We start from the raw sequence: 26,493 nt of genomic DNA on the forward strand, positions 1-26,493 counted from the left end.
GGAAGCTTTCAAGAAGAGACTGGACTCCCACTTGTCGGAAATGGTGCAGGTTCTCCTTTTTGGGCAGGGAGTTGGACTAGATGACCTACAAGGTCCCTTCCAACTCTTAATCTGATTTGTTTACTCATACGGGTACACTAGTGGGATTTTTGGCTTTTTTACTAGTAGATCACAGCAGTACTAGTTGTTCTGGTACAGGTAGTCCTTGACTTACAACAGTTCATTTAGTGGCCATTCAAGGTTATGACGGCACTTTAAAAAGTGACCTTTGACCATTTTTCAGACTTACGACCATTGCAGCATGCCCATGGTCACCTGATTTACATTTGGATGCTTGAGAACTGATTCATATTTATGATATTTCTGCCATGATTCACTTGACAAACCGGGAAAGTCGTAAAATGGGGCAAAACTCACAACATATTTCTCACTTAGCAACATAAATTCTGGGCTCAATTGTAGTCCAGGGCTATGTGTACTGAACTTTTTAAAAACTAAACTTTTCAAATTTGACTCTTTAGGTAGTCCTCGGCTTATGACCTCAATTGAGCCTGCAATTTCGGTTGTAAAATCATGACAACTATAAAGAGGGCCACCATATAACCATATATGCCCGATTTTACAACCTGTTTTATGGTAGTTGTTAAACAAATGCAGCGGTCATAAAGTGAATACCACAGTTGTTAAATGAACCCCTTAAGGGCATTATTTATTTATTTTTGCTGGAAACTGGAAGCAAACTCTGGTTTCTGGCAAAAACGTCATAAATTGAGGTTATTGGTCTGCGAGATGTGTAGGCCAGTTGACAAGTATCCAGAATGCAGTCAGGCGACCATAGGGGGCATTGGACATCAGAAGTTTGAATCTAGGCCGTAAGTCCCTTTTTTGGAGTCCATTGTAAATTCCAACAGTTGCTAAGTGACCAGTCATAAGTCGAGGACTACTTGTAGTGTCATGAAAAGAAAGGAGAAATCTTTGAAAGATAGGTCAGAGCAAAGCTACACATTAGTTGGTCTTTCTGACTATCTTCACGCCCAAACTATTCTGCCTTGCCACCATACAGGCCCCTCGGCTGTTGGCCAAGTCAGGGATGTCAAACTCAATTTCATTGAGGGCCGCATCAGGGTTGCATTTGACCTCCGAGGGTTGGGATCAGGAGTGAAATCCAGGAGGTTCTGACAGATTCTGGAGAACCAGTAGTGGAAATTTTGAGTAGTTCGGAGAACCGGTAGCAGAAATTTTAAGGAGTCTGGAGAACCGGCAAATGTCACATCTGGCTGGCCCCAGAGTGGGGAGGGAGTGGGGATTTTGCAGTATCCTTCCCCTGCCACACCCACCAAGCCACACCAACCAAGCCATGCCACGCCCACCAAATCATGCCCATAGAACCGGTAGTAAAAACAAAATTGAATTTCACCACTGGCTGGGATGGGTGTGGCCAGCTTGACATCACTCGTGTCCAGGTCATCTATGGTGGCTCAAGCACTCTGCCAGCAAAAACGGGTTTCCGAGCCCCATTTTCGGTTGCGACGGCCTCCTGCAACCCTTTGCCAGCGGGCCTCCCGAGCTCTATTTTCGCTGGCAGAGGCACTGCAAGCCAGTCTTTCGCTGTTTGCAGGGTGGCCCTGTGGGCCAGATCTAAACACCCCACGGGCCGCATCCGGCCCACGGGCCTTGAGTTTGACACCCCTGATCTAGAGTGTATTCTTACTGTGAAGTCTCATCCTTGTGTCACTGAGAGCAAAGCAAATCAAACTTGAAAAAAATATAGACCAGGTGAGCCCACCAGAGGTTAAAGGTTGATAGAGTAGAAATTTTTTCAGACTGTGCACTGGGCCATTTGCGTTTCTGGCGCATGTGCGCTCCCGTTTCAGCACTCGGTGACGAAAAGGTTTGCCAACACTGCTCTAAGCCAATGTTTCACTCTGTAATTTGGCATTTCTCAATCTAGGACTGCATGAGTTATGGCTGCAATATCGCGATTCCCCAAAAGCGTGTTGGGTGGGAAATCTGAGCTTTGCAAGGGATGGAGGCTGCTTGGTTATGGATGGCTAATGAAAAGCATGGGTGGTAATTCTGCTCAGCCTTGCAAATAAGGGTGGCGGAAGCAAGAAATAATCTTTGGGCTTTCAGGAAAGGTGCCAGGCCAGTATGGATCATATACTTCCAAGACCAAAGTGCCTGGTTTTCCCTAGATCTCTAACACCACACGATCCTCATAATAGGGAGGGGAAATACGTAGAATTAACAGAATAGCATCCTTTGGATTTAAGGATTTTTCTGCACTAAAAGCTGACATCCATAGGTAAAGGCAAGACTGTTAAGGCAGTATATTTTTTTTTAAAAAATCAGTATTTCATTCACACCTCCAGATTGCTTTTTAGGTTGGCTTCCAAGTCATAGAAAAACCAAGACCTTGGATTGTGCTTGCCTTTAAGTTGAAGGCCTTCCGACAATGATCAAATAAGGAGTTGGTGTGTTCCATGTGCATTCAAACCTGGGTTACAATCAGGAGTGGGGTCCAGAGGTGGTATTCCGCCGGTTCGCACCAGTTCGGGTGAACCATTAGTGGCGGCGGTGGGAGGCTCCGCCCACCTGCCCAGATGTCATCACGGATGCCCTGCGCATCCGCTCCCAGTTCCGAACTGGTAGTGAAGGTAAGAGGATTTCATGCCTTCTGGGATCCTACCGGTTTAACAACCGGTTCGCTGAGCGCGCATGCACAGTTTACAGAGAAATCACCTTCCGCATTACTGCCGGGGAGGAAAACAGCTGAGGTGGGGCAATTCATTCTGCTGCGCCTATCAGCTGGGCTTCAGAAAAGGGAATATAGGTGAGTATAACACTGGGGCGGGCGGGCGCAGCTGAAAGTCAGAGCAAACCGGTTCACTGCCAGCTGATAGTCAGAGTTATTGGTTCACCTGAACTGGTCCGAACCGGTCGAATCCCACCCCTGGTTACAATTCATCGTGTTAAACTGAATTTTAGAGGAGAATAATCACGGATACTAGTTTAAGCCAACTTTTGTCCCTTTATTTACCACCTCTCTTTATGAAACCCTTCTGTCTGAACAATTTCCTTTGGGTGCTCTGCTAGACAGGCTCCATTGATGTCTTTGAGTTTGTTATCGGGCAGATCCTCCGGCTTGGTGCAAAGTTTTAAGGCCCTGGAGATGAAGACATCCAAGTCAAACTGAGGGTCAGCTTTCTTGTCGACTTCCTTAGGTTCTTTGTGGAGACACGGAGGAGAAGACGGCAGACTCCGTTCCTGAATCTCCGGAAGAGCGTTGGGGCAGTCGAGTCCCGTCTGGGTGCTTGTGACCCACTGTGCGATCTCCAGGAAAAGGTTGGATGGTTCTTCCTCTAGCGTTATCTCTGGCGCGGGGGCAATAGATGCTCTTTTCCAATGGGACAAATCTAGGATGAGCTTGGGTTCGGAATAGTGGTGGAGCTTGCTATCCCTCCACAACAACTTGTCTAAGTAAGAAGGTGAGCCAACTTTATAATCACAGGAGTGACCAGAGTCCCCTTCAAACGTTCGGTCCATTGAGGAATGCGATTGCTCCAAAAATCTCTCCGAGCTACTCTGCGAATATTTGCGGGGATCCACTTGAGCTTCCTCGGCGGTAGATTCGGATCCTGCGCGGGGATCTCGCTGCACCTCATCCAAATCGTGGCATTTTTCGTGACGCCATTCCAAATCCGAGGATAAGCTTACTTGGTATCTGTTTATTTGAAATAACTACAGGGTTAGACACAAATGAAACATTTCACATGTAATAGTTACCATATTTTTCGGAGTATAAGACGCACCGGAGTATAAGACGCACCAACATTTTGAAGAGGTAAATTTTTAAAAAAAGTTTTTGTACTCTGCAGACCCCCCAAACCGTCTGTACACCTCATTTTTCATGAAAAACTAGGCATGCAGAGAGTTTGGGAGGCCTGCAAAATGCTCCTGGGGGCTGAGGGGGGCCAAAATGAGCAAAAAACAGCCCATTTTCAGAAAAAACAGAGCATGTATAGGCTTTGGGAGGCTTGTAGAGTGTCCTGGGGGCTGGCCAAAACAAGCAACAAACGGCTGGTTTTTCGCTAATTTTTGCCCTCCCCAGCCCCCAGGAGCACTTTGTAGGTCTCCCAAACTCTCTGCCTGTCCATTTTTGCAAAGGGGGCAGGGATTCGGGAGGCCAAAATGCTGAATTCAGTGTATAAGATGCACCCAGATTTTCACCCTCTTTTTTGGGTGGGAAAGGTGCGCTTATGCCCTGAAAAATATGTTGTATCTTATGATTTATGATGATTGTATTTTATGATTAAGATCATTATTTATCACTTGTTGCTTGTATGTATACTATGAGTTTCTGAATCAGAGACAAATTTGTTGTGTGTCCAATCACACTTGGCCAATAAAGAATTCTATTCTATTCTATTCTATTCTATTCTATTCTATTCTATCCTATTCTATTCTATTCCATTCCAAAACTTTAAAAGTAAAGAAGAAAGCAAACCAAATTTGGAATAGAATTCTCAGACCTTCTGTGTTTCTGCGTAATTCAACCTAGAGAAGAAACGTACCTATCCCAGTTGGAGATCTGGCTGTGATTAGCTTCCATCAACAAAATGTCATCAATCTCATCCTCAATCCGGAAAGGGTGCTGAGAAACAGGTTCATCCTCAGGGCAGTAGTACGGCCTCATAAAAGGATGCTGAAGGCCCATCTCTGCTGTCAACCGGTCCATCGGATTGAAGGTCAGTATCTTTTCCAAAAAGTCGATAGCTGCAAGAGGCAGATATAGAATCAAACCAAGAGTACATACCCCTGGCCCAGTGTTGCAAATTACAAGTCATCCTCAACTTACAACCACCGCAGCACCTCTATGGTCACATGATCAAAAATTCGGGCCCTTGGCAACTGGCATGTATTTATGACAGTCACAGTGGCTCGAAGTTATATGCGATCACCATTAGGAAAGTCCAGTGGTGGGATTCAAATAATTTAACAACCGGTTCTCTGCCCTAATGACCAGCTTGCTAGGCGTGGCTTGGTGCTCATGTGTCTGGGTGGGCATGGCCAACTCAACATCACTCAGGTCGATGGGCGCTTGGCTTTAGCTGTTACAATGTAGCAAGGGTTAACCGGAGAGGCAGTTTCTGTAAGCAGGGCATTAAAGATTAGACTAGAAACAACATCAGAATGTTTCCTTCCTGCCTTCCTTACAGGATTAGCCCTGTAAAGTGGGGAAAAAAACAAAAGGAGATTTCCTGCAACAACCGGTTCTCCGAACTGCTTAGAAAGTTAACAACCGGTTCTCCCGAATAGGTGCGAACTGGCTGAATCCCACCACTGGCAAAGTCAATGGGGAAGCCAGACTCACTTACCAGCCATGTTACTAATTTAACAACTGTGGCAAGGAAAAGTCATCAAATAGGATAAAGCTCACTTATCTGTCTTGCTTAGCAACAGAAACTTTGGGCTCAATTATGGTCGTAAGTCGAGGATGACCTGTACATTATCTGCACAATAAACAGAATCCCTCCTGCGGTCACAGAAGGGATCAAATGTGAAGCTTGATTGTTAGCCCCAGACCAGGAAATCAACACCACTGGAAGGCTACAGCTATTTTTCTTGAGCTTGGCTATAATAATAGAACCCTGCAAGTCTGAGAGTTCCTCTTCCTCCTCCTGCTGTATCTGTCTAGGGCTGTGATGGTGAACCTATGACACATGGGCTGGAGCTGGCATGCAGAGCCATCTCTCCGGGCATGCCTGCAATGTGCTCTACATGGGGCTGCCCTTGAGGAGTATTCGGCGACTTCAGCTAGTCCAGAATGCAGCCGCGCGAGCGATTGTGGGTGTACCTCGCTTCACCCACGTAACACCTATCCTCCGCGAGCTGCGCTGGCTACCTGTCAATCTCCGGATACGCTTCAAGGTGCTACTTGCCACCTATAAAGCCCTTCATGGTAGTGGATCTGGGTACTTGAGAGACCGCCTACTGCCGATCACCTCCCCCGACCCATTAGATCTCATCGTTTAGGCCTCCTCCGAGTTCCATCCGCTGGCCAATGCCGACTGGCCACCACGCGGAGGAGAGCTTTCTCGGTGGTAGCCCCGACCCAATGGAACGATCTCCCCATGGAGCTTCGTACCCTCACCACCCTCCAGACCTTCCGCACAGCCCTTAGAATCTGGCTATCCCGTCAGGCCTGGGGCTAAAGATTGTGACCCGCCCGAATGGTATGAATGTTGCGTTTTAATCATGTACTGTCTATATGTAAAAGTCTGTTTCCCCCCTTCCTTTTGATTGTGAGCCGCCCTGAGTCCCCCCAGGGAAAAGGGCGGCATACAAATAAACACAAATTCAAATTCAAATTCAAATTCAAATGCCAGCCATTGCCAGTCGCTCTTCCAGGTTCTAGTGGATTTTTGCACGCATAGCGCCGGAAATCGGAAGAGCAGCTCCGTGGTGCAAGCCAGCTGGTCTTCATATATACATGCATGCCAGAAACTGGAAGATCGGGTGACCAGCGCGCAGGTGCCCTCTGGAAACTGGAAGTTCAGCTTCCCGGCAAGCGCATGTGTACCGGGGAACTGCTCTTGCAGTTTCCGGCGCTCCCATGTGTATGCACTGGGGAGCTGCTGTTCTGGTTTCCAGCACTCCCCGCACACTCAAGAAGGCCGAAAAGGTTCGCCAACACTGGTCTAGGGTCTATGACAATTCGCTGTGGCCAACTTGCCACAGGACAACTTACCATGGGACAACTCACTGTGCGACAAGAGCTACTGTAATATCAAAGAAATTGTGGAATAGAATAATTAAAGAAAGGATGCAAAAAAGAGGGATAAAATGAAATGCGAATGACAAAAAATCACTTTTTAAATTTTATTTTAAATAATTACATTGAATTGTTAAATTGATCCTCTGTGAGTTGTCTCGTGCCAAGCTATCCCTTGACGAGTTGGCTGCAGCATGTTGTCTTGTCTATGCCAGGGGCGTCAAACTCGACTTCATTCAGGGTCACATCAGGATTGTGTTTGACCTTGGGTGGGTGTGGCCAGTGTGGGCGTGACATTCAGGCTCCATTTTCGGCCATGACAGCCATCCCGGGCTCCGTTTTTGGCCACGACAGCGTTCTGCAGCCCTCTGCTAGCAAAAACAGAGCTCGGGGAGGTCGCACACAGCCGGCTTGGGCTCCGTTTTCGGCCACGACAGCCTTCTGCAGCTGTCAGCCTCTGTTTTGCTGCTTGCTTTTTGGCTGCCATTGAAATGGGGAGGGGGGGCATGGTATTTGGGTGAGGGAAGTAATCTGTGCAGGAGAGACTGTAATAAGAGAGTTGTTCTCACCATCTACTGCGCATCTGGCAGAGAGAGGGGTTGCCGCCAAGGCCAACCTGATGATGATTTTTGAAGATGTCTCCCACATGACACCTGTGGAGTGTTTGGATTGGACTATGGGATGGGGTTACCAAGGGGAGGGGATTGGGTCACATATTGATACCTATGATTACGCGCGCTTTTGCCTCAGATCTTGCTTTGCCTAGCTACTATCTACTCATGACCAGTAAAAGTACTCTTAATTCTGCAAAATGGAGTTGAGTGGTTTCTTTCTTGGTTACTGAGCGAAGCAGCCCTGACAGCAGCCCTTCTGCCAGCAAAAACAGAGCTTGGGAGGGTTGAGCTAAACTTCCTTTTCGCTAGCAGAGGCAGCATGGGCTGGTCCTTCGCTATTTCTAGGGCAGGCTCATAGGCCAGATCTAAGAAACCCGTGAGCCGAATCTGGCCCCTGGGTCTTGAGTTTGACACGCCTGGTCTATGCTGTGTCCAAATGTTTTCTGGATATCCTCAATTTCAGAAAATGCAGAGGTGGGCTGCTGTGGGTTCGCCCAGGTTCGGGAGAACCCATAGTTAATGTTATGACCAGTTCAGAGAACCTCCAAATCTCACCCCTGGCTGGCCCCACCCACCCTGCCCCACGCCTTCCACCCCTCCCCTCCTAGGAATCTCCACGTGACCCATTTTTAATGCAAGTTAAGTGCAAGGCCCACGAGGAAGCTCAGGGAGGGGGAAAACAGGCTTCCCAGAAGCTCCAGAACCCTGGAAATGGGCCCCTTTCCGGCCTCCGGAGGGCCTCCAGAACCCGGGGGAGGCAGTTTTCGCCCACCTAGAGGCTCAAGGAAAGGCTTCGGAAGGCAAAAACGGCACCCCCGCCATGGTTCAAGAGACCAACTGGGCCACGCCCACTATGGCCGTGCCCACCCAGCAGCCGGGCAGAGAACCCGTTGCTGAAATTTCTGAAGCCCACCCCTGAGCAAATGTATAACTCCTTGTTGCCTTGGCAATGGAATCTGAACATTTCCATTGAGATACTTTTCCTTATTTTCTGAATCCATTAACTATGGAGTGTCCTTGTTCTTCATTCAAAAGCAGATCTCTAATTAAGTTTAAGAGGAAATTTGACTTTTGGACATGTGGGGAATCCAGTATTCTTTTAAAATTAAGAGTTACCCCTGAAGCTGAGGCAACGAATATTTGGACACTATGTCACTGAGCTTTCCCCAAAAGTAAGCTTTATTGTGTTCAGTGAGGCTTTCTCTCCCAAAAGTGTCTTTGGATTGTTACTAATAGTGCATTTGGGGAGTAAATGGGGCTGAAATTGGAACTTCATGGTCTCAAGACACTTTCAAAAGTCCTTAGGCTTCCATTCATTGGCCTTTACTTTTGCATCAGCAAAACACAATTAAGTTAACATAAATACTTTTAAAACATTAACTTGGAAATGCAGACAGGAATAGCATATAAAAGTTCAGATATTTACTGTGGAACTCTTCGTTAAAGAACTGATCAAATATCAAAAATAGGCCTTTGATTTCCGATGATTACAATTTTTTAAGACCGCAGGCAAAAATATATGTTCCAGGTAGTTGGGTTTTTTAAAATGCTTTTTTATAGAATATTGGCTTTCATTTTTTGCAAAATGGAAACGTCGGCACATATTTAAAACAACCAAAGACTGTTTCATACATTATTTTTAAATTCTTTGTTGACATTCATTTCACACTGATGTTTGAGGTAAAAACTTCTCAGAGTGGTTTATAAAATACCGTACTTTTCAGAGTATAAGACGCACCGGAGTATAAGACGCAATGTCAAGCCAGCCTCCCTCAGCAACCAAGAAAGAAACCACTTAACTCCATTTCGCAGAATTAAGAGTACTTTTACTGGTTATGAATAGATAGCAGCTAAGCAAAGCAAGATCTGAGGCAAAAGCGTGCGAAATCATACATATCAGTATGTGACCCAACCCCCTCCCCTTGGTAACCCCATCCCTAGTCCAATCTGCAAATCCCTTAGGTGTCGTGTGAGTTCCACTTCAAAAACCATCATCAGGTTGGTACGCAGGACAGTTGGCCTTGGCGGCTCCAATCACTATCTCCAGTATGTGCAGTAGATGGCGAGAACAAAACTCCCTTTACACAATCCCTCCTGTACTTAAAACTTCCCTTCCCAAATACCAGGCCTCCCCCTCCCCGTTTCAATGGCAGCCGAAAGCAAGTAGCGAAACAGAGGCTGACACGGACCAAGATTTTGAAGAGGCAAATTTTTTAAAAAAGTTTTTGCATTCTGCAAAAACCTCCCAAAAATGGCCCGTTTTTCATGAAAACGGGCCTGCTTTTTTGTCAAAAAAAGGGCATGCATAGCCTTTAGAAGACTTGTAGAGTGCTCCCGGGGGCTGGGGGGGGCAAAAACGAGCAAAAAACGGCCCTGTTTTTTGTCAAAAAAGGACATGCATAACCCTTAGGAGGCTTATACAGAAAAACAGCCTGTTTTTCGCTCATTTTTGCCCTCCCCAGCCCCCAGGAGCACTCTGGAAGCCCCCAAAAGGCTCTGCACGGCCATTTTTGCAAAGGGGGTGGGGTTTCGGGAGGCTAAAAATGCTGTATTCAGTGTATAAGATGCACCCAGATTTTTAGCCTCTTTTTGGGGGGGGGAAGCTCCATCTTATACTCCAAAAAATACGATAATCTTCAAAGCATTTTTTTTTTAAAAAAACCTCCAAAAGAAGCATTTAAGCCCGTTTAATAACTTCATGGATATCTCCATGAGATCACCATAAATTAAGCTCAGCTTGAATGTGTGTGTTTGAGTGCATACGCATCAGTGGTGGGTTTCAAAAAATTTTAGAACCTCTTCTGTAGATGTGGCCTGCTTTGTGGGAGTGGCTTGCTGGCCATGTGACTGGGTGGAGTGGCTTGGCAGTCATGTGGGCGTGGCCAACTTGTAAAACGTGGTGAAACTCATTTAACAATACTCTTGCTTAGCAACCAAAATGTTGGCTCAGAAACTCTGGCATTTGAAGCACGCAAGTCTTAAAGCTGTCAAGTTACAAGACTCTTGCACTCCTAACCCTTTAGGGGGAAAAAACCCCAGGGGTGTTCAAACTTGACAGCTTTAAGACTTGTGGACTTCAACTCCCAGAATTCCTCCTCCAGTCATGTTGGCTCAGGAACTCTGGCACTGAAGCACGCAAGTCTTAAAGCTGTCAAGTTACAAGACCCTTGCACCTCTAACCGTTTAGGGGGGGAAAAAACCAGGGGTGTTTAAAATTGACAGCTTTAAGACTTGTGGACTTCAACTCCCAGAATTCCTCCTCTCACTCTTCATCTTGATGATGTACGGACGGGCGGGGAAAGGGAGCTGGAACCGGTTCTAAATGGCACTGTAGATTTGTGGAACCTCTTCTATAGAAGAGGTTAGAACTGGCAGGGACCCACGCCGATAAACATACAGTATATTCATAGGTAAATGTCTATGGAGATTCTCAGTCATTTAGGTCATGGTTATCCCAAAGGTGCTTTTCAAGAGGCAACTTTCTTGTTTTTTCTTTTGAAGAGGTTTCGCTTCTCATCCAGGAAGCTTCTTCAGTTCAGAGGTTGGGTGAGAAGCAAAACACCTTCAAAGAAAAACCAGAAAGTCCAGTTGCCTCTTGAGACAACCTGGATGACTGAGAATCTCCACAGACATTTAGCAATGCAGAGCTGAAGCAGCTTCTTGGATGAGAGGCGAAACGTCTTCAAAGAAAAACAGTCCAGTTGCCTCTTCAAAAAGCACCTTTGGGACATCCACCCACAGGATTTTCCATTAAAAGGTGGGCCATATAGTTTCAATGTCCCAAGGTCATGTGATCACCATTTGCAACCTTTGGACAAATAAAGTCAACAGATAAGCCAGATCCTCTTAACAACCATGGCAAAAAAGGGCCATAAAATGGAGGAAAAACTCACTTAACAACTGCCTCCTTAGCAACAGAAATTTGGGGCTCAATTATGATTGGACACTGAGGACTAGCTCTGTATACCAGCGGTCACCAACCGGTGGTTCGTGGACCTCACATGGTCCGTGAGAAAATTTTGGTGGTCCACAGGAAAATTATTTGCATTTTTTATATTGCACTTCATACTATTTATTTTTTTAAAATTCATATTGATGGTCCGCATGATTTAAAATTATGAATTTAGTAGCCCCTGAGGTCTGAAAGGATAGTGACACCTGCTCTATAGTACATATGTTCTCTTTTACATCAATGTTTTCCATGTTCTTTCTATCAGAGTAAAGTCTACAGCACCAGTTTCATTCCACAGAATATTTTTTTCAAAAAACCCTTTGGCTGATTGGTGAAATGAATATAGATTTATGAAGTCTCCCTGATAGTGCACCAGTGGTGGGGTACAAATAATTTAACAACCGGTTCTCTGCCCTAATGACCAGCTGGGTAGGCGTGGCTTGGTGGTCATGTGACTGGGTGGGCATGGCCAACTCAACATCACTCAGGTCGATGGGCGCTTGGCCTTAGCTGTTACAATGTAGCAAGAGTTAACCGGAGAGGCAGTTTCTGTAAGGTCAATAAAGATTAGACTAGAAACAACGCCAGAATGTTTCCTTCCTGCCTTCCTTACAGGATTAGCCCTGTAAAGTGGGAAAAAAACAAAAGGAGATTTCTTCCAACAACCGGTTCTCCGAACTGCTTAGAAAGATAACAACCGGTTCTCCCGAATAGGTGCCAACTGGCTGAATCCCACCACTGGCAAAGTCAATGGGGAAGCCAGACTCACTTACCAACCATGTTACTAATTTAACAACTGTGGCAAGGAAAAGTCATCAAATGGGATAAAGCTCACTTAGCTGTCTTGCTTAGCAACAGAAACTTTGGGCTCAATTATGGTCGTAAGTCGAGGGCGACCTGTACATTATCTGTGCACATGATGTTTAGGAACCCCCCCCCAACAACGACTAGCATCATTCTTATAGCAATAGCAATAGCAATAGCAATAGCAGTTAGACTTATATACTACTTCATAGGGCTTTCAGCCCTCTCTAAGCGGTTTACAGAGTCAGCATATTGCCCCCAACAACAATCCGGGTCCTCATTTTACCCACCTCGGAAGGATGGAAGGCTGAGTCAACCCTGAGCCGGTGAGATTTGAACAGCCGAACTGCAGAACTGCAGTCAGCTGAAGTAGCCTGCAGTACTGCATTTAACCACTGCGCCACCTCGGCTCTCTCTGTATTCTTCGGGGGAAGAGGGGGACCCCGATTCATTGTGCATCTTTATTACACTTTGCATACTTTTATGTTTTATTACTCTCTCTCCCATATATCCTGCATCCTGTAACCATTGATTTATAACCTTTTAGCCTGGTGCCCAGGCACTCTGGCATTTTTCTCACCTTTTGGGAAATGTAAGGGGAGGGAGGGCCATGTGGGTTGCAGAGGATGACCCCGAGAAAATTCCCTTATCACTTTCTCAGAGCTGCCGGTACAATAACATCTTCATACCTGCAGATTGGCTGAATCCACACTGGGCTGTTGGGAGGGGTTTCTAAATCCTTTTATTCTAACTGTATGACCTGATTTGCTTTTGCCCTGCTATCACTTCTATTCAATAAAAAGGTTCCTTTTGAAATGCTAAGTTTCGAGAGCCTTTACTTTCCTGAATAAGGAGGAGGGGCCAGGCCTTACAAAGGTGCCTTTTTAGTGACTTTTGGGGGGGCACCTAATGCAATCCATCTACCCCCCCCAGAAGAGAGATGCCTCTCTGAGCTTCTTACAGTAAAGGGTCCTTCTCATATTATATTCTCCAAATTGGAAATACGTGGAACTGAAAATACGTAGCATTACATGGGATAATAACGGTACAATCACATCAGAGGTGGGTTCCTACAGGTTCGCACCAGTTCGGTAGAACCGGTTCGTCAAATCCACCGAACCGGTTAGAAGAGATTCCACCAATGGACCCGGAAAGCAGGCCACACCTACAGAAGAGGTTCCAAAAATTTTTGAAACCCACGACTGAATCACATGTTGACAAAACAAAATAACAGAGTTGGAAGGGACCTTGTAGGTCATCTAGTCCAGTGGTCCCCAACCCCCGGTCCGCGGACCGGTGCCGGGCCGTGGAGTACCTGGCACCGGGCCGCGCAGCGGCCGGGGCCATGATCGCTGCAGCGGCCAGGGGCCATGATCGCTGCAGCGGCCGGGGGACATGATCGCTGCAGCGCAAAGGCTCCTGGGCCATGCACAAAAGCTCCTGGGCCGTGCGCAAAGGCTCCAGGGAAGAGAGCCCCGCGCTGGTACGCACGTGATATATAAACAATCAATGTGTCGTCGCGAACAACGCCTCCCCACTCCTGCGCGCGCTCAGTGGGCCACGGTAAAATTATCAAAGGCTGACTGGTCCGCGGCGATAAAAAGGTTGGGGACCACTGATTCTAGTCCACCACCCATGGCCAAGCAGGAGACCCTACATAATTTCTGATAGATGGCAGTCAGTCTCTTCTTGAAAGCTTCCAGCGATGAAGCACCCACAACCTCTGAAGACAAGCAGTTGCTTGATTGTTCTCACTGTCAGAAAATTCCTCCTTATTTCCAGATTGAGTCTCTCCTTGATTAGCTTCTATCCATTATTCCTTGTCTGGCCTTCAGGTAATTTGGAAAATATTATCCTCTCTGTGACAGCCCCTCAAGTATTGGAACCCTGATATCATGTTACCGTTCTTTATATGTTTTAGCCTGTGACCCGACAAAAGCGCGAATGTCAAAAGCGCACCGACAAAACTGCGGTGCTAAAACCGCGATGTCAAAAGCGCGGTGACAACAGCACCCCGACAAAAGCGCGCCGACAGAAGCGCGATTTAAGTTAAGGTAAGGTTTAGGGTTAGGGTTAGGTTTAGAGTTAGGGTTAGGGTTACAGCGCGCTTCTGTCGGCGCGCTGTTGTCGGCGCGCTTCAGCGCTCATTCATCGGCGCGATTTTGTCGGCGCGGTTTTGTCACCGTGGTTTAGTCAGGCGCGCTTTTGTCATTCGCGCATTTGTGGTGGAACCGTTTTAGCCTCAAGTCCCCTAATCATCATTGCTGCTCTTCTCTACATGTGTTTAGTTGCTGCCAATGAACTAAATCAGGAGTCTCCAAATTTGGCAATTTTAAGACTCGTAGACTTCAACTCCCAGAATTCCTCAGCCAGCCTTGTCTTTAAGCAAGTCTTAAAGTCGCCAAGTTTGGAAACCCCTGCACTAAGTCAGGAATATCACTTGTCCCGACTGTGTTTTTTCAAACCTTCAGACCGAAGGAGCTTCTTGGATGAGAAACGAAACATCTTCAAGGAAAAACAAAGTCCAGTTGCCTTTTGAAAAAGCACCTCTGGGCCATACATGACCGGGATGTCTGAGAATATCCATAGACAAATCACAAATCTCACTTGTCTATCTTCACCACTAGAGGGAGAAAGGTAACCACAGTTTCTTATGTGTATGCTAAACAATCCTTCCCCCCCTCCCCCCCCCAAAAAAGGAGAGTATTTTTTGAGTCAAACTGGATTCCAGGTAACCATGGACGACATATCGGCCGAATTTTTTGGCAAAAGTAGAAAAAGGATTTGCTATTGTCTTCTGAATTGTTTTTTAAAAATAATATTTCTTGTATAATTTACAAACCCAGGGGGTCTTTGTGTCTTCAAATCAGCTATGACCCTTTTAACCCTAACTAGCCAGTTCACCTTCTGAGACAATAAAGGTAAAGGTTCCCCTTGCACATATGTGCTAGTCGTTCCCGACTCTAGGGGGCAGTGCTCATCTCTGTTTCAAAACCAAAGAGCCAGCGCTGTCTGAAGACGTCTCCGTGGTCATGTAGCCGGCATGACTAAATGCCGAAGGCGCATGGAACGCTGTTACCTTCCCACCAAAGGTGGTCCCTATTTTTCTACTTGCATTTTTTACGTGCTTTTGAACTGCTAGGTTGGCAGAAGTTGGGACAAGTAACGGGAGCTCACTCTGTTACACAGCGCTAGGGATTTGAACCACTGAACTGCCGACCTTTCTGATTGACAAGCTCAGCGTCTTAGCCACTGAGCCGCCATGTCCCTATTTTGTCTAAGACAATAAATCTACTCAAATCTTTTCTTGGTGTCCACAGTGACTAGGAATTTTGATAGATGAATCGCACTGAGAGGATACAGTAAATATTTCACTTTTGCTTCCTGGGAGGAGCTTACTGATGGTGGCAGTTTAAAATAGCTGCCCCCGAATTCCTGGTCACGTATCTGTTTAGATGATCATCTATCTGACGTCCACAGGTTTCTTATCCTTCAGGCAAGAAGGGAAGAAGATATAGTTTTGCTGGCAAATGCCCTTCGATTTTTGCAGCTTCTGTGTCTGCAGAGAGAGTGGGGCTAGCCCAAGGCAGAACGGCGTCCGTGCTGGGAACTTCAAACTGCATTGTGCAGTACAAAGTAAGATCTCTCCCACTCAGCTCACAGGTTTGATTTATTTGATTTTAATACGAGCTGAATCCGTTTACGAGGACATTAATTGTTTACCAAGATCTTAGCTTCTCTCTTTTTTTTTTTACAAGATCTTCTTCTGAAAATCTATCTACTTAAAGGCTTTTAAAATGGCGCCGAGCCGGCTGCATTCTCCTGTAACAATGATTATTTTCTTAATCTCTTTGTTAAACGCTACAGAATCTTAAAATTTCAAAGGAGGTATTTATCACCCTGCCTCACAATCGGCCAGCAGAAACTTGTTAATTAGTTTCATTTTTACAAGACTTCCTTTCTCTCATTAATCTTGCTTATCTGGAATTTAAATGGTGATGAATTTGCTGAACTGTCTTGTTACAATGCTTATTTTCTGAAATCCTCGGTAAAGCTTTGCCAAGCCTCAAATTTCAAAACCAAGGGGGAAATTCAGCATCTCTTCTTATAGCTGTACAGTCAGCCAGTAGAGGTTTATTAACTGCCGGAAGATAAAATTTGCAATGGCCTCAAAATCAAATCCTAATCTGAAACCGTCGCCCTCTATTCCCAGGGGCACATCCCCAGTGCCTGGCACAAGGTTGCAACCTCCGCTCCATATGCCCCCTGCTGGAGATTTGTTAACGAAAGAATTCTTCTTGAGTGAATTAAGTGTGGCTCTCAACGCTCAGACAATTAAAATGGAAGATAAACTTAGAGATCTTAAAGAGGAGATAAAACAGGAGATAAAACAGGAGGGAAAAGAAGAAATAAAAGAAATAAAAGGGGAAATAAAAGAACTTAAACAGGAGTTGTATGATAAAATCGATGCCAGGGTTGTTAAAATTAAAGATGAAATGCTGGGACTTGTAACTGTATTGACAGAACATGTTTCCGGTATTGAAGATAGTCTAGAGCAGTGGTCCCCAACCCCCGGTCCGCGGACCGGTGCCGGGCCGTGGAGTACCTGGCACCGGGCCGCGCAGCGGCCGGGGGCCATGATCGCTGCAGCGGCCGGGGGACATGATCGCTGCAACGCAAAGGCTGCTGGGCCGTGCGCAAAAGCTCCTGGGCCAAAGGCTCCTGGTCGTCGCGAACAACGCCGCCCCACCCCTGCGCGCGCTCAGCGGGCCATGGTAAAATTATCAAAGGCTGACTGGTCCGCGGCGATAAAAAGGTTGGGGACCACTGGTCTAGAGGATCTTAATCAACTGTGGTCATAACTCAAGGACTACCTGTATCACACCAACAATGAAGTGAAAGGGATAGAGTATATGCATTTAGGGTGTCATGCCTCAGCATATAACTATATACTGTTGTTGCGCTCTACCCCCATCTAGTGGACTGAGGGACAAATATGTCCAAACACACAATCTTTATATACCATTGTTGCGCTCTACCCCCATCTAGTGGCCTGAGGGACAAATATGTCCAAACACACAATCTTTATATACCGTTGTTGCGCTCTACCCCCATCTAGTGGACTGAGGGACAAACATGTCCAAACACACAATCTTTATATACTGTTGTTGCCCTCTACCCCCATCTAGTGGCCTGAGGGACAAATATGTCTAAACACACAATCTTAATATACTGTTGTTGCTCTCTAGACCAGTGGTGGGATTGAAACAATTTTACTACCGCTTCTGTGGCCGTGGCTTTGTGGGCATAGTAGGGGAAGGATACCAAGGGGAAATCTCCATTCCCTCCCCACTCTCAAAATTTCCGCTACCAGTTCTACAGAACCTGTCAGAACTGGCTGAATACCCCCTCTGCACTAGCCCCATCTAGTGGCCACAGAGACAAATACCAATTATATTGTTTGAAGCTGACCCAACCCCTTTACCCATCAGCCTGCACTCTCAAAACAAGTGCACACTAGGAATCTAGGCTCCCTTTTCCTTTAACATTTGGAGAAGGCAGAAGCACAAAGAAGAATCCATCTTAATCTATGGTACATGGTCATCCAAGGACAAACCCACATCCCATACACACAGAGCATTGCTGATGAGATTTAAATTGCTTGTGTTTATTAATTGTTATGTTCAGCAGGAACTTAATACTGTCTATCTTGTATTTGGTTCTCCTTCCATGTATCCCTATTTTCCCCAGTTTCACCATATCCTGTTCTTTCAATAAAACATCCAGATCTACCCACACGATCTGTTTCATTGGAGGATAGGTGGGTTGAGCTGCCTGTCAAGCTGCACACAGACTAACATGTAGGCTATAACATAGGGCAAAGCAATCTAAAACAAAAAGAGGGGTTAAAATCCATTTTAACAAGCTATTTTTAACCTGGTTAAGCACGAGGCATAGACATATCCCAAAAGAAAGCATGGACTGAATCAGTTTCAACAACAAGCGAGCGAGAAGGAGAGAAGTGAAGAAATACACAAGGGGAAAGATTTAGCTAAACAAATCTGCATGTGTCTCTACTTCCAGAGTCTGAGTTTCAATTATTCAGAGGGGAAGGTTGTTAGGAACAGATTTCAGAGAAATTCAACCATGGGTGTCAAACTCACAGCCCACGGGCCAGATGCATTACGTGCTGGCCACGCCCACCCCCAGTTTAGCAAAGGGGGGGGGATAAGTTGCAATACATCACATGATTATGTGACGACCTAAGTTTGACATCCCTGATATAAAGGAAGATTTTTGCAGTTATAAACTCCTACTTTTTTTTGGTCTTGGCTAAAGTTTCCTATTCTTGGCCACCTTTAAGACAGGTGGACTTCAACTCCCAGAATTCTCCAGCCAGCTGCTGATTAGGGAATTTTGGGAGTTGAAGTCCACACATCTTAAAGTGACCAAGAATGAGAAAGCCTGATCTTGGCCATTCCTCACTTCTCTCTTTTTACACAGCTGGCACAGTAAAAAAAAAACAAAAAAAAAACAAAAGTCAAAATAGTAGCTGCAACCATGTGGGTAACTTAGAATAGAATAACAAAGTGGGAAGGGACCTTGGAGGTCTTCTAGTCCAACCCCCTGCTTAGTCAGGAAACCCTAAAGCACTCCAGACAAATGTTTATCCAACATCTTCTTAAAAACTTCCAGTGTTGCAGCATTCACAACTTCTGGAGGCAAGTTGTTCCGCGGATTAATTGTTCTAACTTTCAGGAAATTTTTCCTAGGTTGCTTCTCTCCTTGATTAGTTTCCATCCATAGTAAAACACCTCAGGGTTTTTTTTTTTAATCGGATAAAGGAACTTGCAAATGTGGTTTCACAGTGAAATCTTGAAGGAAAAATTGCTGGGGGGAAATGGTATGTAGTAGATAGAAAGTAATATTCTAACATTTGATGCTGGAGTTGGGAAGTGAATATTTCTCCTAATAGAATTTGATAAAAAAATATTTTCCAAATTTAGCTATTGGTGCCCAAGAACAAAATGAAGGCAGGAGTACAATAACTGCACATACCAATTAAGGAGCATTTTTTAAAATAAGTAAATGCCCACAAGGGCTATTTGTGATTCAAAAAGGATCGAAGGAATATTTTTAGCTACCACCAAGGTGGGGGTACCAGGGATAAGAGAGTTACATAAATATCTTCCCTTGCACAATCTCTGTGCAAACTGCTTACAAAAAGAAAAAGCTATTAGCTCTGGAAAGCAAGATTATATTCTGCTGTAAGGGGCTAAAAAAATGGAGGGGGGGGATTTATTAACAGAAAATAATTACAAGTCATGAGTAAGGACAAAACCATGTCCAGGAAGAAATTTAATTTCATCCCACATTTCTTATTTCTGAAAACCATTAGCTGAAGACATTCAAATTAAACTGGAAGCAAAGCACCCTTAAGAATATGGTGTATTTGTTTTGTTGCTGTTGAAATCTCATTAGTGTAGCTTAAATTATTAACTATCTCAAATCAGCAGCTGAATGGAGGATGCAGCCAGTGTGATCTTAAAATTAGTGTAGCTTCTCACTCCTAAACGCTGAGTCAGATATTAATAAAAAGTTTTAATTGTGTCAGAGGTGATGATGGGTCACAAATCTATTTCAGGGGAAACGATTTTCTGTGTCATCGAGAATCAGTTTTGTTTTGGTATTATTAAGGTTGGTCACATAGCCAGTTATTTAAACTAGATTTGGCATATTTTTATCCACCTATTGAGTCCTTCCTAAGGACCTCAGTCAAGCAGATGGTTTGATGGCATGTTAAAGGTATCGTCAAAGGATGTAAATAGTTCCAAATAGGTCTTTTGCAATTGATTGATGGGGATTCTGTCAATGCCACTAGTGTTCCAAGTGGTGCTTCAGATGTTTTACAATGGCACCCAGGACCTCGAGTACTATTCCTCCTCCTCCTGATTTTCTACATTTCTTCTGTTATGTTTTGCTGTCACTTTTTCTCCTCCTCCTCCTCCTCCTCCTCCTCCTCCTCCACCACCACCACCACCACCACCACCACCACCACCACCTCCTCCTCCTCCTCCTCTTTCTCCTCCTCCTCTTTCTTCTGCTGCTGCTTCTGCTCCTCCTCCTCCTTCTTCTCCCCCTCCGCCTCTTCATTTTCCTCCCAATGTAAAAACACTGCTGTAGTTCTTTAGCTGGTGGTAGCCTTCACGCACATCAACTTCTTCCTTTTTCTAAAGATTGAATTGAATTGAATTGAATTTATTATATTTCTATGCCGCCCTTTTCCCTTAAGGGGACTCAGGGCGGTTCACAATCCAAGTCAAGGGAGGAGGTACAGATAAGGAATAAAAAAGACGAACAGAACAGTACACAATTTAAAAGCACACAACAACCATACCATTCGAGAGGGGGGGGGGCGAAAGCTCTTTAGCCCCAGGCCTGTCGGAACAGCCAGGTTTTAAGGGCTTTGCGGAAGGCCTGGAGGGTGGTGAGGGTTCAAATCTCCATGGGGAGCTCATTCCAGAGGGTCGGAGCAGCCACAGAGAAGGCTCTCCTCTGGGTAGTCACCAGTCGGCATTGGCCGGCGGATGGGATTCGGAGGAGGCCTAATCTGTGGGATCTAATCGGTCTAGTGGAGGTAATTGGCAGCAGGCGGTCTCTCAAGTACCCAGGTCCAATACCATGAAGGGCTTTATAAGTGACGACTAGCGCCTTGAAGCGTATCCGAAGACCAATAGGCAGCCAGCGCAGCTCGCGGAGGATAGGTGTTACGTGGGTGAACCGAGGTGCACCCATGATCGCTCGCGCGGCTGCATTCTGGACAAGCTGAAGTCTCCGAATGCTCTTCAGGGGCTGCCCCATGTAGAGCATGTTGCAGTAGATGTGCCAAAACCGTGCATACGGGCGTGCCCACTCACTTGCGCATGCACGCATGACCACCATCACCACTATCCACCTGTGCATGTGCATGAGAAAAACCCTGTGTGCACTTGCATGCACCCCCCCCCTCCCCACAGGGGTGGGGACTTTTTGCCCTCTCCAAGCTCCGGAGCTTTCCTGAAGCCTGGGAGGGTGAAAATAGCCTTCCCTGGCCTTCCGGAGGTCCAGGGAAGGCCTTTTTCACCCTCCCCAGGCTCAGGAAAGCCTCTGGTGCCTGAGGAGGGCAAAAAACGTCCCACTGGCCCAGGAACGAACTTCCGGTTGGCCTGTTGGGCCTGTTTTTTGGCCTCATCAGGCTCTGGAGGCTTTCCTGAAGCCTGAGGAGGGCGAAAATGACCTCCCTCAGCCCTCTGGAAGGCCAAAAAAATCAGCTGGCTGGCACACACATGCGTGCCGAAGCTGAAGGCTGCCGTGCCGGCTAATATGGCTCTGCCATAGGTTTGCCATCAGGGACCTAGGATGTGCTGAGCACAGACTGAGATAGGCAGATGGCTGTTGCTTCATGGTGTTAAATATTATTATGCTTCGTCACACAGCCAGCCAGCTGTTTAGACTGGATTTGACGTTGTTATCCAATCATTATTCTGATTAATTATTATTTAAACTTGCATGCCACCCAGCTCTTCGACATCTATGCGCCGCTCTCAACATTCAGACAAAGAAATGACAATACAATCAATGTAACATGAATCACAAAGATGACAAAGCATTGCAGACAATGAATCAATACTTAAATCATGTTATTTTCTCATTCATTCTTCCCTGTTCACTTTGGGGGGGGGGGGGCTAGGGTTGTATGTGAATTAGTAACAATGTAAAGCTGCAGCTTTCTTTGGTAGAGAGACATTTATTTTAAAAGAGATGGTGGAAAAAATAGTGAAGATTGCTTGGACACACTAGGAATGGTAGCCTTGGTCAAAATCCAAAACCTAAAATTGCATTCAATAACTATTTTCTGTTTATCTCAAAAGAAACCTCCACTACAATAGCAATAGCAATAGCAGTTAGACTTATATACCGCTTCATAGGGCTTTCAGCCCTCTCTAAGCGGTTTACAGAGTCAGCATATTGCCCCCCAACAACAATCCGGGTCCTCATTTTACCTACCTCGGAAGGATGGAAGGCTGAGTCAACCCTGAGCCAGTGAGATTTGAACAGCCGAACTGCAGTCAGCTGAAGTAGCCTGCAGTGCTGCATTTAACCACTGCGCCACCTCGGCTCCTACAGCAGGGGTCCCCATCCTTTTGGAACTCAGGGACCACTAAATTCATAATTTTAAATTCCGCGGACCACTAATATGATCTGCCTAATGACCCTCTGGGTGGGCGTGGCTAGGTGGTCATGTGACTGGGTGGGCATGGCCAACTCGATGTCACTCATGTGGAGGGGTGCCTCACCAGCTTCTACTCACCCCTTCCCTGCCAACCGTTCCCCCCTCCCGCCCGGGCTCCTTAAAAAAAATCTTTTTAAAAAAGTGTTTGAAGACTGTTACGAGGCCCCTGCTGTTTTCATTCTCAAAGCTATACATCTCCGGGTCCTTCAAGCCCTTTTGCAGGATTTATTTTCTAGTCCCCAGATCATCCTTGCTGCCCTTCTCTGAATTAATTAACCATCTCAAGAGGCAATAAGAGACAAGCGGCTTAGATGATTCATGGGAAAATAAGCCTACTGAAAATTAATTCCAACGACAACCCCTTACGCAAAGAGCCAGAATAAATCTGTTTCCAAACTTTGAGTGTGTGGTTTCACTGTTTTTATATATAACCCTTACACAAACAAGCATCATCTACCAACCAAAGGCAACCGAAGATCCTATGAAGTGCCAAAAGTAAATAAGTAAACAAAAACAAACAAATAAATAACAAAGCAAGGTAGGGAAAAGAATGCATTAACATACTTAACATACATAGAGCCGAGGTGGCACAGTGGTTAAATGCAGCACTGCAGGCTACTTCTCACCGGCTCAGGGTTGACTCAGCCTTCCATCCTTCCGAGGTGGGTAAAATGAGGACCCGGATTGTTGTTGGGGGCAATATGCTGACTCTGTAAACCACTTAGAGAGGGCTGAAAGCCCTATGAAGCGGTATATAAGTCTAACTGCTATTGCTATTGCTATACTCAAATAAGATAATGATTAGCAGTGAAATGACAACATTAATAATAATAAATATTAATAATAAAATTAAATGAGTAATTAGATAATGAAAGAATATATTTTAATATAAGCATGTGTTTTAAAAGTAGAATTACATGGATTGGATGAATGGAAGGAATATGAATAGATCTAGCCTATATGTTTAAATGATATTATGATTGATATTAGAATTGTATATTGAAACACTGAGCAATGAAAGAATGAAGTATGAAACTTTAATAGATACAGATGTGAAGAGTTAAATAAGGGAAATATGAATAATAAAGCGGGTGAAAGATGGTAGACAGAAAAGAAACATTTTTGAATACAACGGTGACATGAATAAAAGTTAGAATAAAAAGAGAAATAAGAGGGGAATAACAATATACATATACATATACATACACACACACACACACACACACACACACACACACACATATATGACATGGTGGCTCAGTGGCTAAGACACTGAGTTTGTCGATCAGAAAGGTTGCCAGTTCGGTGGTTAGAATCCCTAGCGCCGCTTAACGGAGTGAGCTCCTGTTACGTGTCCCAACTTCTGCCAACTTAGCAGTTTCAAAGCACGTAAAAATGCCAAAACCACCCTTGGTGGGAAGGTAACAGCATTCTGTGCACCTTCGGCATTTAGTCATGCCAGCCACATGACCACGGAGATGTCTTCAGACAGCGCTGGCTCTTCGGCTTTGAAACTGAGATGAGCACTGCCCCCTAGAGTCAGGAATGACTAGCACATATGTGCGAGGGGAACCTTTACCTTTAACAATATATATACATATATTAACATAATAAGTTATTTGTAATAATAAGAGGGAAGTTTAGAAATTGAATGGCGGTAGTATGAAATGTTTAAATAATATGAAATGAAATTGAAATGTAAGAACTATGAATAATAATATTATGTTTATGTGTACTGAAATGTATGATACCCAGGCATCACACTGCTCATGCATTAATATGTATAAGCAATATAAAATAAAAACTTGATCAAAATAAAAAAGGATAATGGAAAGAATGCAGAGCATGCTTTCTGGAATTCTTCCCAATGCTTTATAGTACTGTTTCTCAACCTTAGAAACTTTAAACTGTGTGGACTTCAACTCCCAGAATTCTGCTGTGCTGCCTGGGGAATTCTGGGAGTTAAAGTCCACTCAGTTTAAAGGGGCTAAGGTTCAGAAGCACTGCTTTATAGTGCCGGCAGTAGCCATAGGAAGCATTTGTAATTTAGGTAGTCCTCAACTTATGAATGCAACTGACCCCCAAATTTTTGTTGCTAAGTGAGACAGCTGTTAAGTGAATTTCGCTCCATTTTATTGCCTACAGTTGTTAAGTGAATCACTGCAGTTATTAAACTAGTAACAGGGTTGTTAATTGAATCTGGCTCTCCCCACTGAATTTGCTTGCCTGAAGGTCACAAAAAGGGGACCCTGGATGGCCTCTGGATATTGCAACCGTCATAAATATGAGGCAGTCGCCAAGCGTCTGAATTTTAATCATATGACTGTGAGGATGCTGCAAAGATGCTGTAAGTATGAAAAAAATGCCATAAGTCACTTTTTTCAGTGCTGTTGTAACTTTGAACGGTTGTGAGGACTACTTGTATTTTTTCAGTTACTCCTCAAACAGATGTTAATTAAGAACTGCAGCAAAAGAGAGGCAACAAAAACACTGGACAAAAATACAGATGTGGTTGGAAAAGATAATGCAGCATATTGACTTAAAACCAGAAATATTTTTATTGAGGATTTTGCCCGAAACTTACAGTAAAGGAAATGCATATTTAATTATACATGTATTAACTTCAGCTGGAATTGTATTTCTTCAAAACTGGAAAAGTGATGAGATCCCTACGGATGAGAATGTGATTAGGAACATATTAGAATGTGCAGAAATGAACAGATTAACACTTGCTACAAAGGAGAAAGAACAAATAGAATATTATATGACATGGGAGCTTTTTTATGGGTGGTTAGAGAATAAAAACAGAAGGGAGAAATAAATGGAGATCAGTGAAATAAAGAATATATGTTCAGATAGAGATGTAAACAATATGATGGTGATTAGTAATATGTTTGTTAAGGTTATTATACCTAATATTATGTTATATTTTCATTAGAAGATACGTTAAGAGGGAGAAATGAATAGTGATAATGCTGATTGTTATTATTGCAAAATTAGAGAATCAGGGCCAAGACCCTGAGATTGTTGATCAGAAAGGTTGGCAGTTCGACGGTTCGAATCCCTAGTACAGGTCTCCTACGTGAGCAGGGGGTTGGACTAGATGACCTCCAAGGTCCCTTGCAACTCTGTTACTGTTTACTGTGTTTAATGTAATGAATACTGTAAATTTTGATTGTAATAGCACAGAGACATTTTTACCTAGATGACACACTATTTAATGTAAGATGATATGTTCAAGTTTGTGTGTGTGTGTGTGTGTGTGTGTATGGTATGGTATGGTATGGTATGGTATGGTATGGTATGGTATGGCATGGCATGGCATGGCATGGCATTACTATACTATACTATACTATACTATACTATACTATACTATACTATACTATACTATACTATACTATACTATACTATACTATTATATTATATTATATTATATTATATTATATTATATTATATTATATTATATTATATTATATTAAAATATAGATTGGAAAAATCTCCGCATTTCTCTGCTCCAACCATGATTTGAGGATCATCAGACTCACCTCTCAATTATAGAAGGCGACTGTCCAACACTCCCAGCCCTTCCTGGGTGAGATTATTTCAGAAGAAAAAGGACGTGAAATCCATTATTAATTAACCTTATTATTTATTTAAGGAAGCTGCGTGCAGCTGCTTCCCAAGGTGTTGAAATTTTGCAGGATTGCAAAATAAGCAGCAGAGATTTTGGAATAATAATAAACACAATGAAGAAGAACAAAAGTCACAGTTGGGCCAACCACAAAATGAAGGTGTTTTTTTGTTAAGTAACAGCAGGCAATGCACTCAAGTCCTGAATAAATATCTGGAGCTTCTTTTTCCAGCTACTACCAAATATTTCTAGCAAGGGAGTAAACTTCTTTGTTTTAAAGTTTATAAAACAGCAATGGCACTTATAATTATATAACACTCCAAAATGCTTTACAGAGCTCTCTGGCTGGTTTACAGAGTGAGCGCATTGGCCCCAACAATCTGGGTCCTCATTTTACTGACCTCAGAGGGATGGGAGGCTGAATTAACCTTGAGACAGTCAGAA

General features: G+C 44.4%; 1 protein-coding gene across 1 annotated transcript in view; it reads right to left on the minus strand.

Annotated features, from left to right (window-relative positions):
• Positions 1–3,036: 3,036 nt before the first annotated feature.
• LOC116506256 (mitogen-activated protein kinase 4-like) overlaps positions 3,037–26,493 on the minus strand; it is a 44,608-nt gene continuing 21,151 nt past the window's right edge. The window contains exons 3-4 of the mRNA XM_032213904.1: positions 4,575–4,776; positions 3,037–3,724 (exon numbers count right to left, since the gene is read on the minus strand). Of these exons, the coding sequence (XP_032069795.1) occupies positions 3,037–3,724; positions 4,575–4,776 (890 nt within the window). The remainder of the gene's footprint in view (positions 3,725–4,574; positions 4,777–26,493) is intronic.

Source organism: Thamnophis elegans, chromosome 3, assembly GCF_009769535.1.
Source record: "Thamnophis elegans isolate rThaEle1 chromosome 3, rThaEle1.pri, whole genome shotgun sequence".
NCBI classification, from domain to species: Eukaryota; Metazoa; Chordata; class Lepidosauria; order Squamata; family Colubridae; genus Thamnophis; species Thamnophis elegans.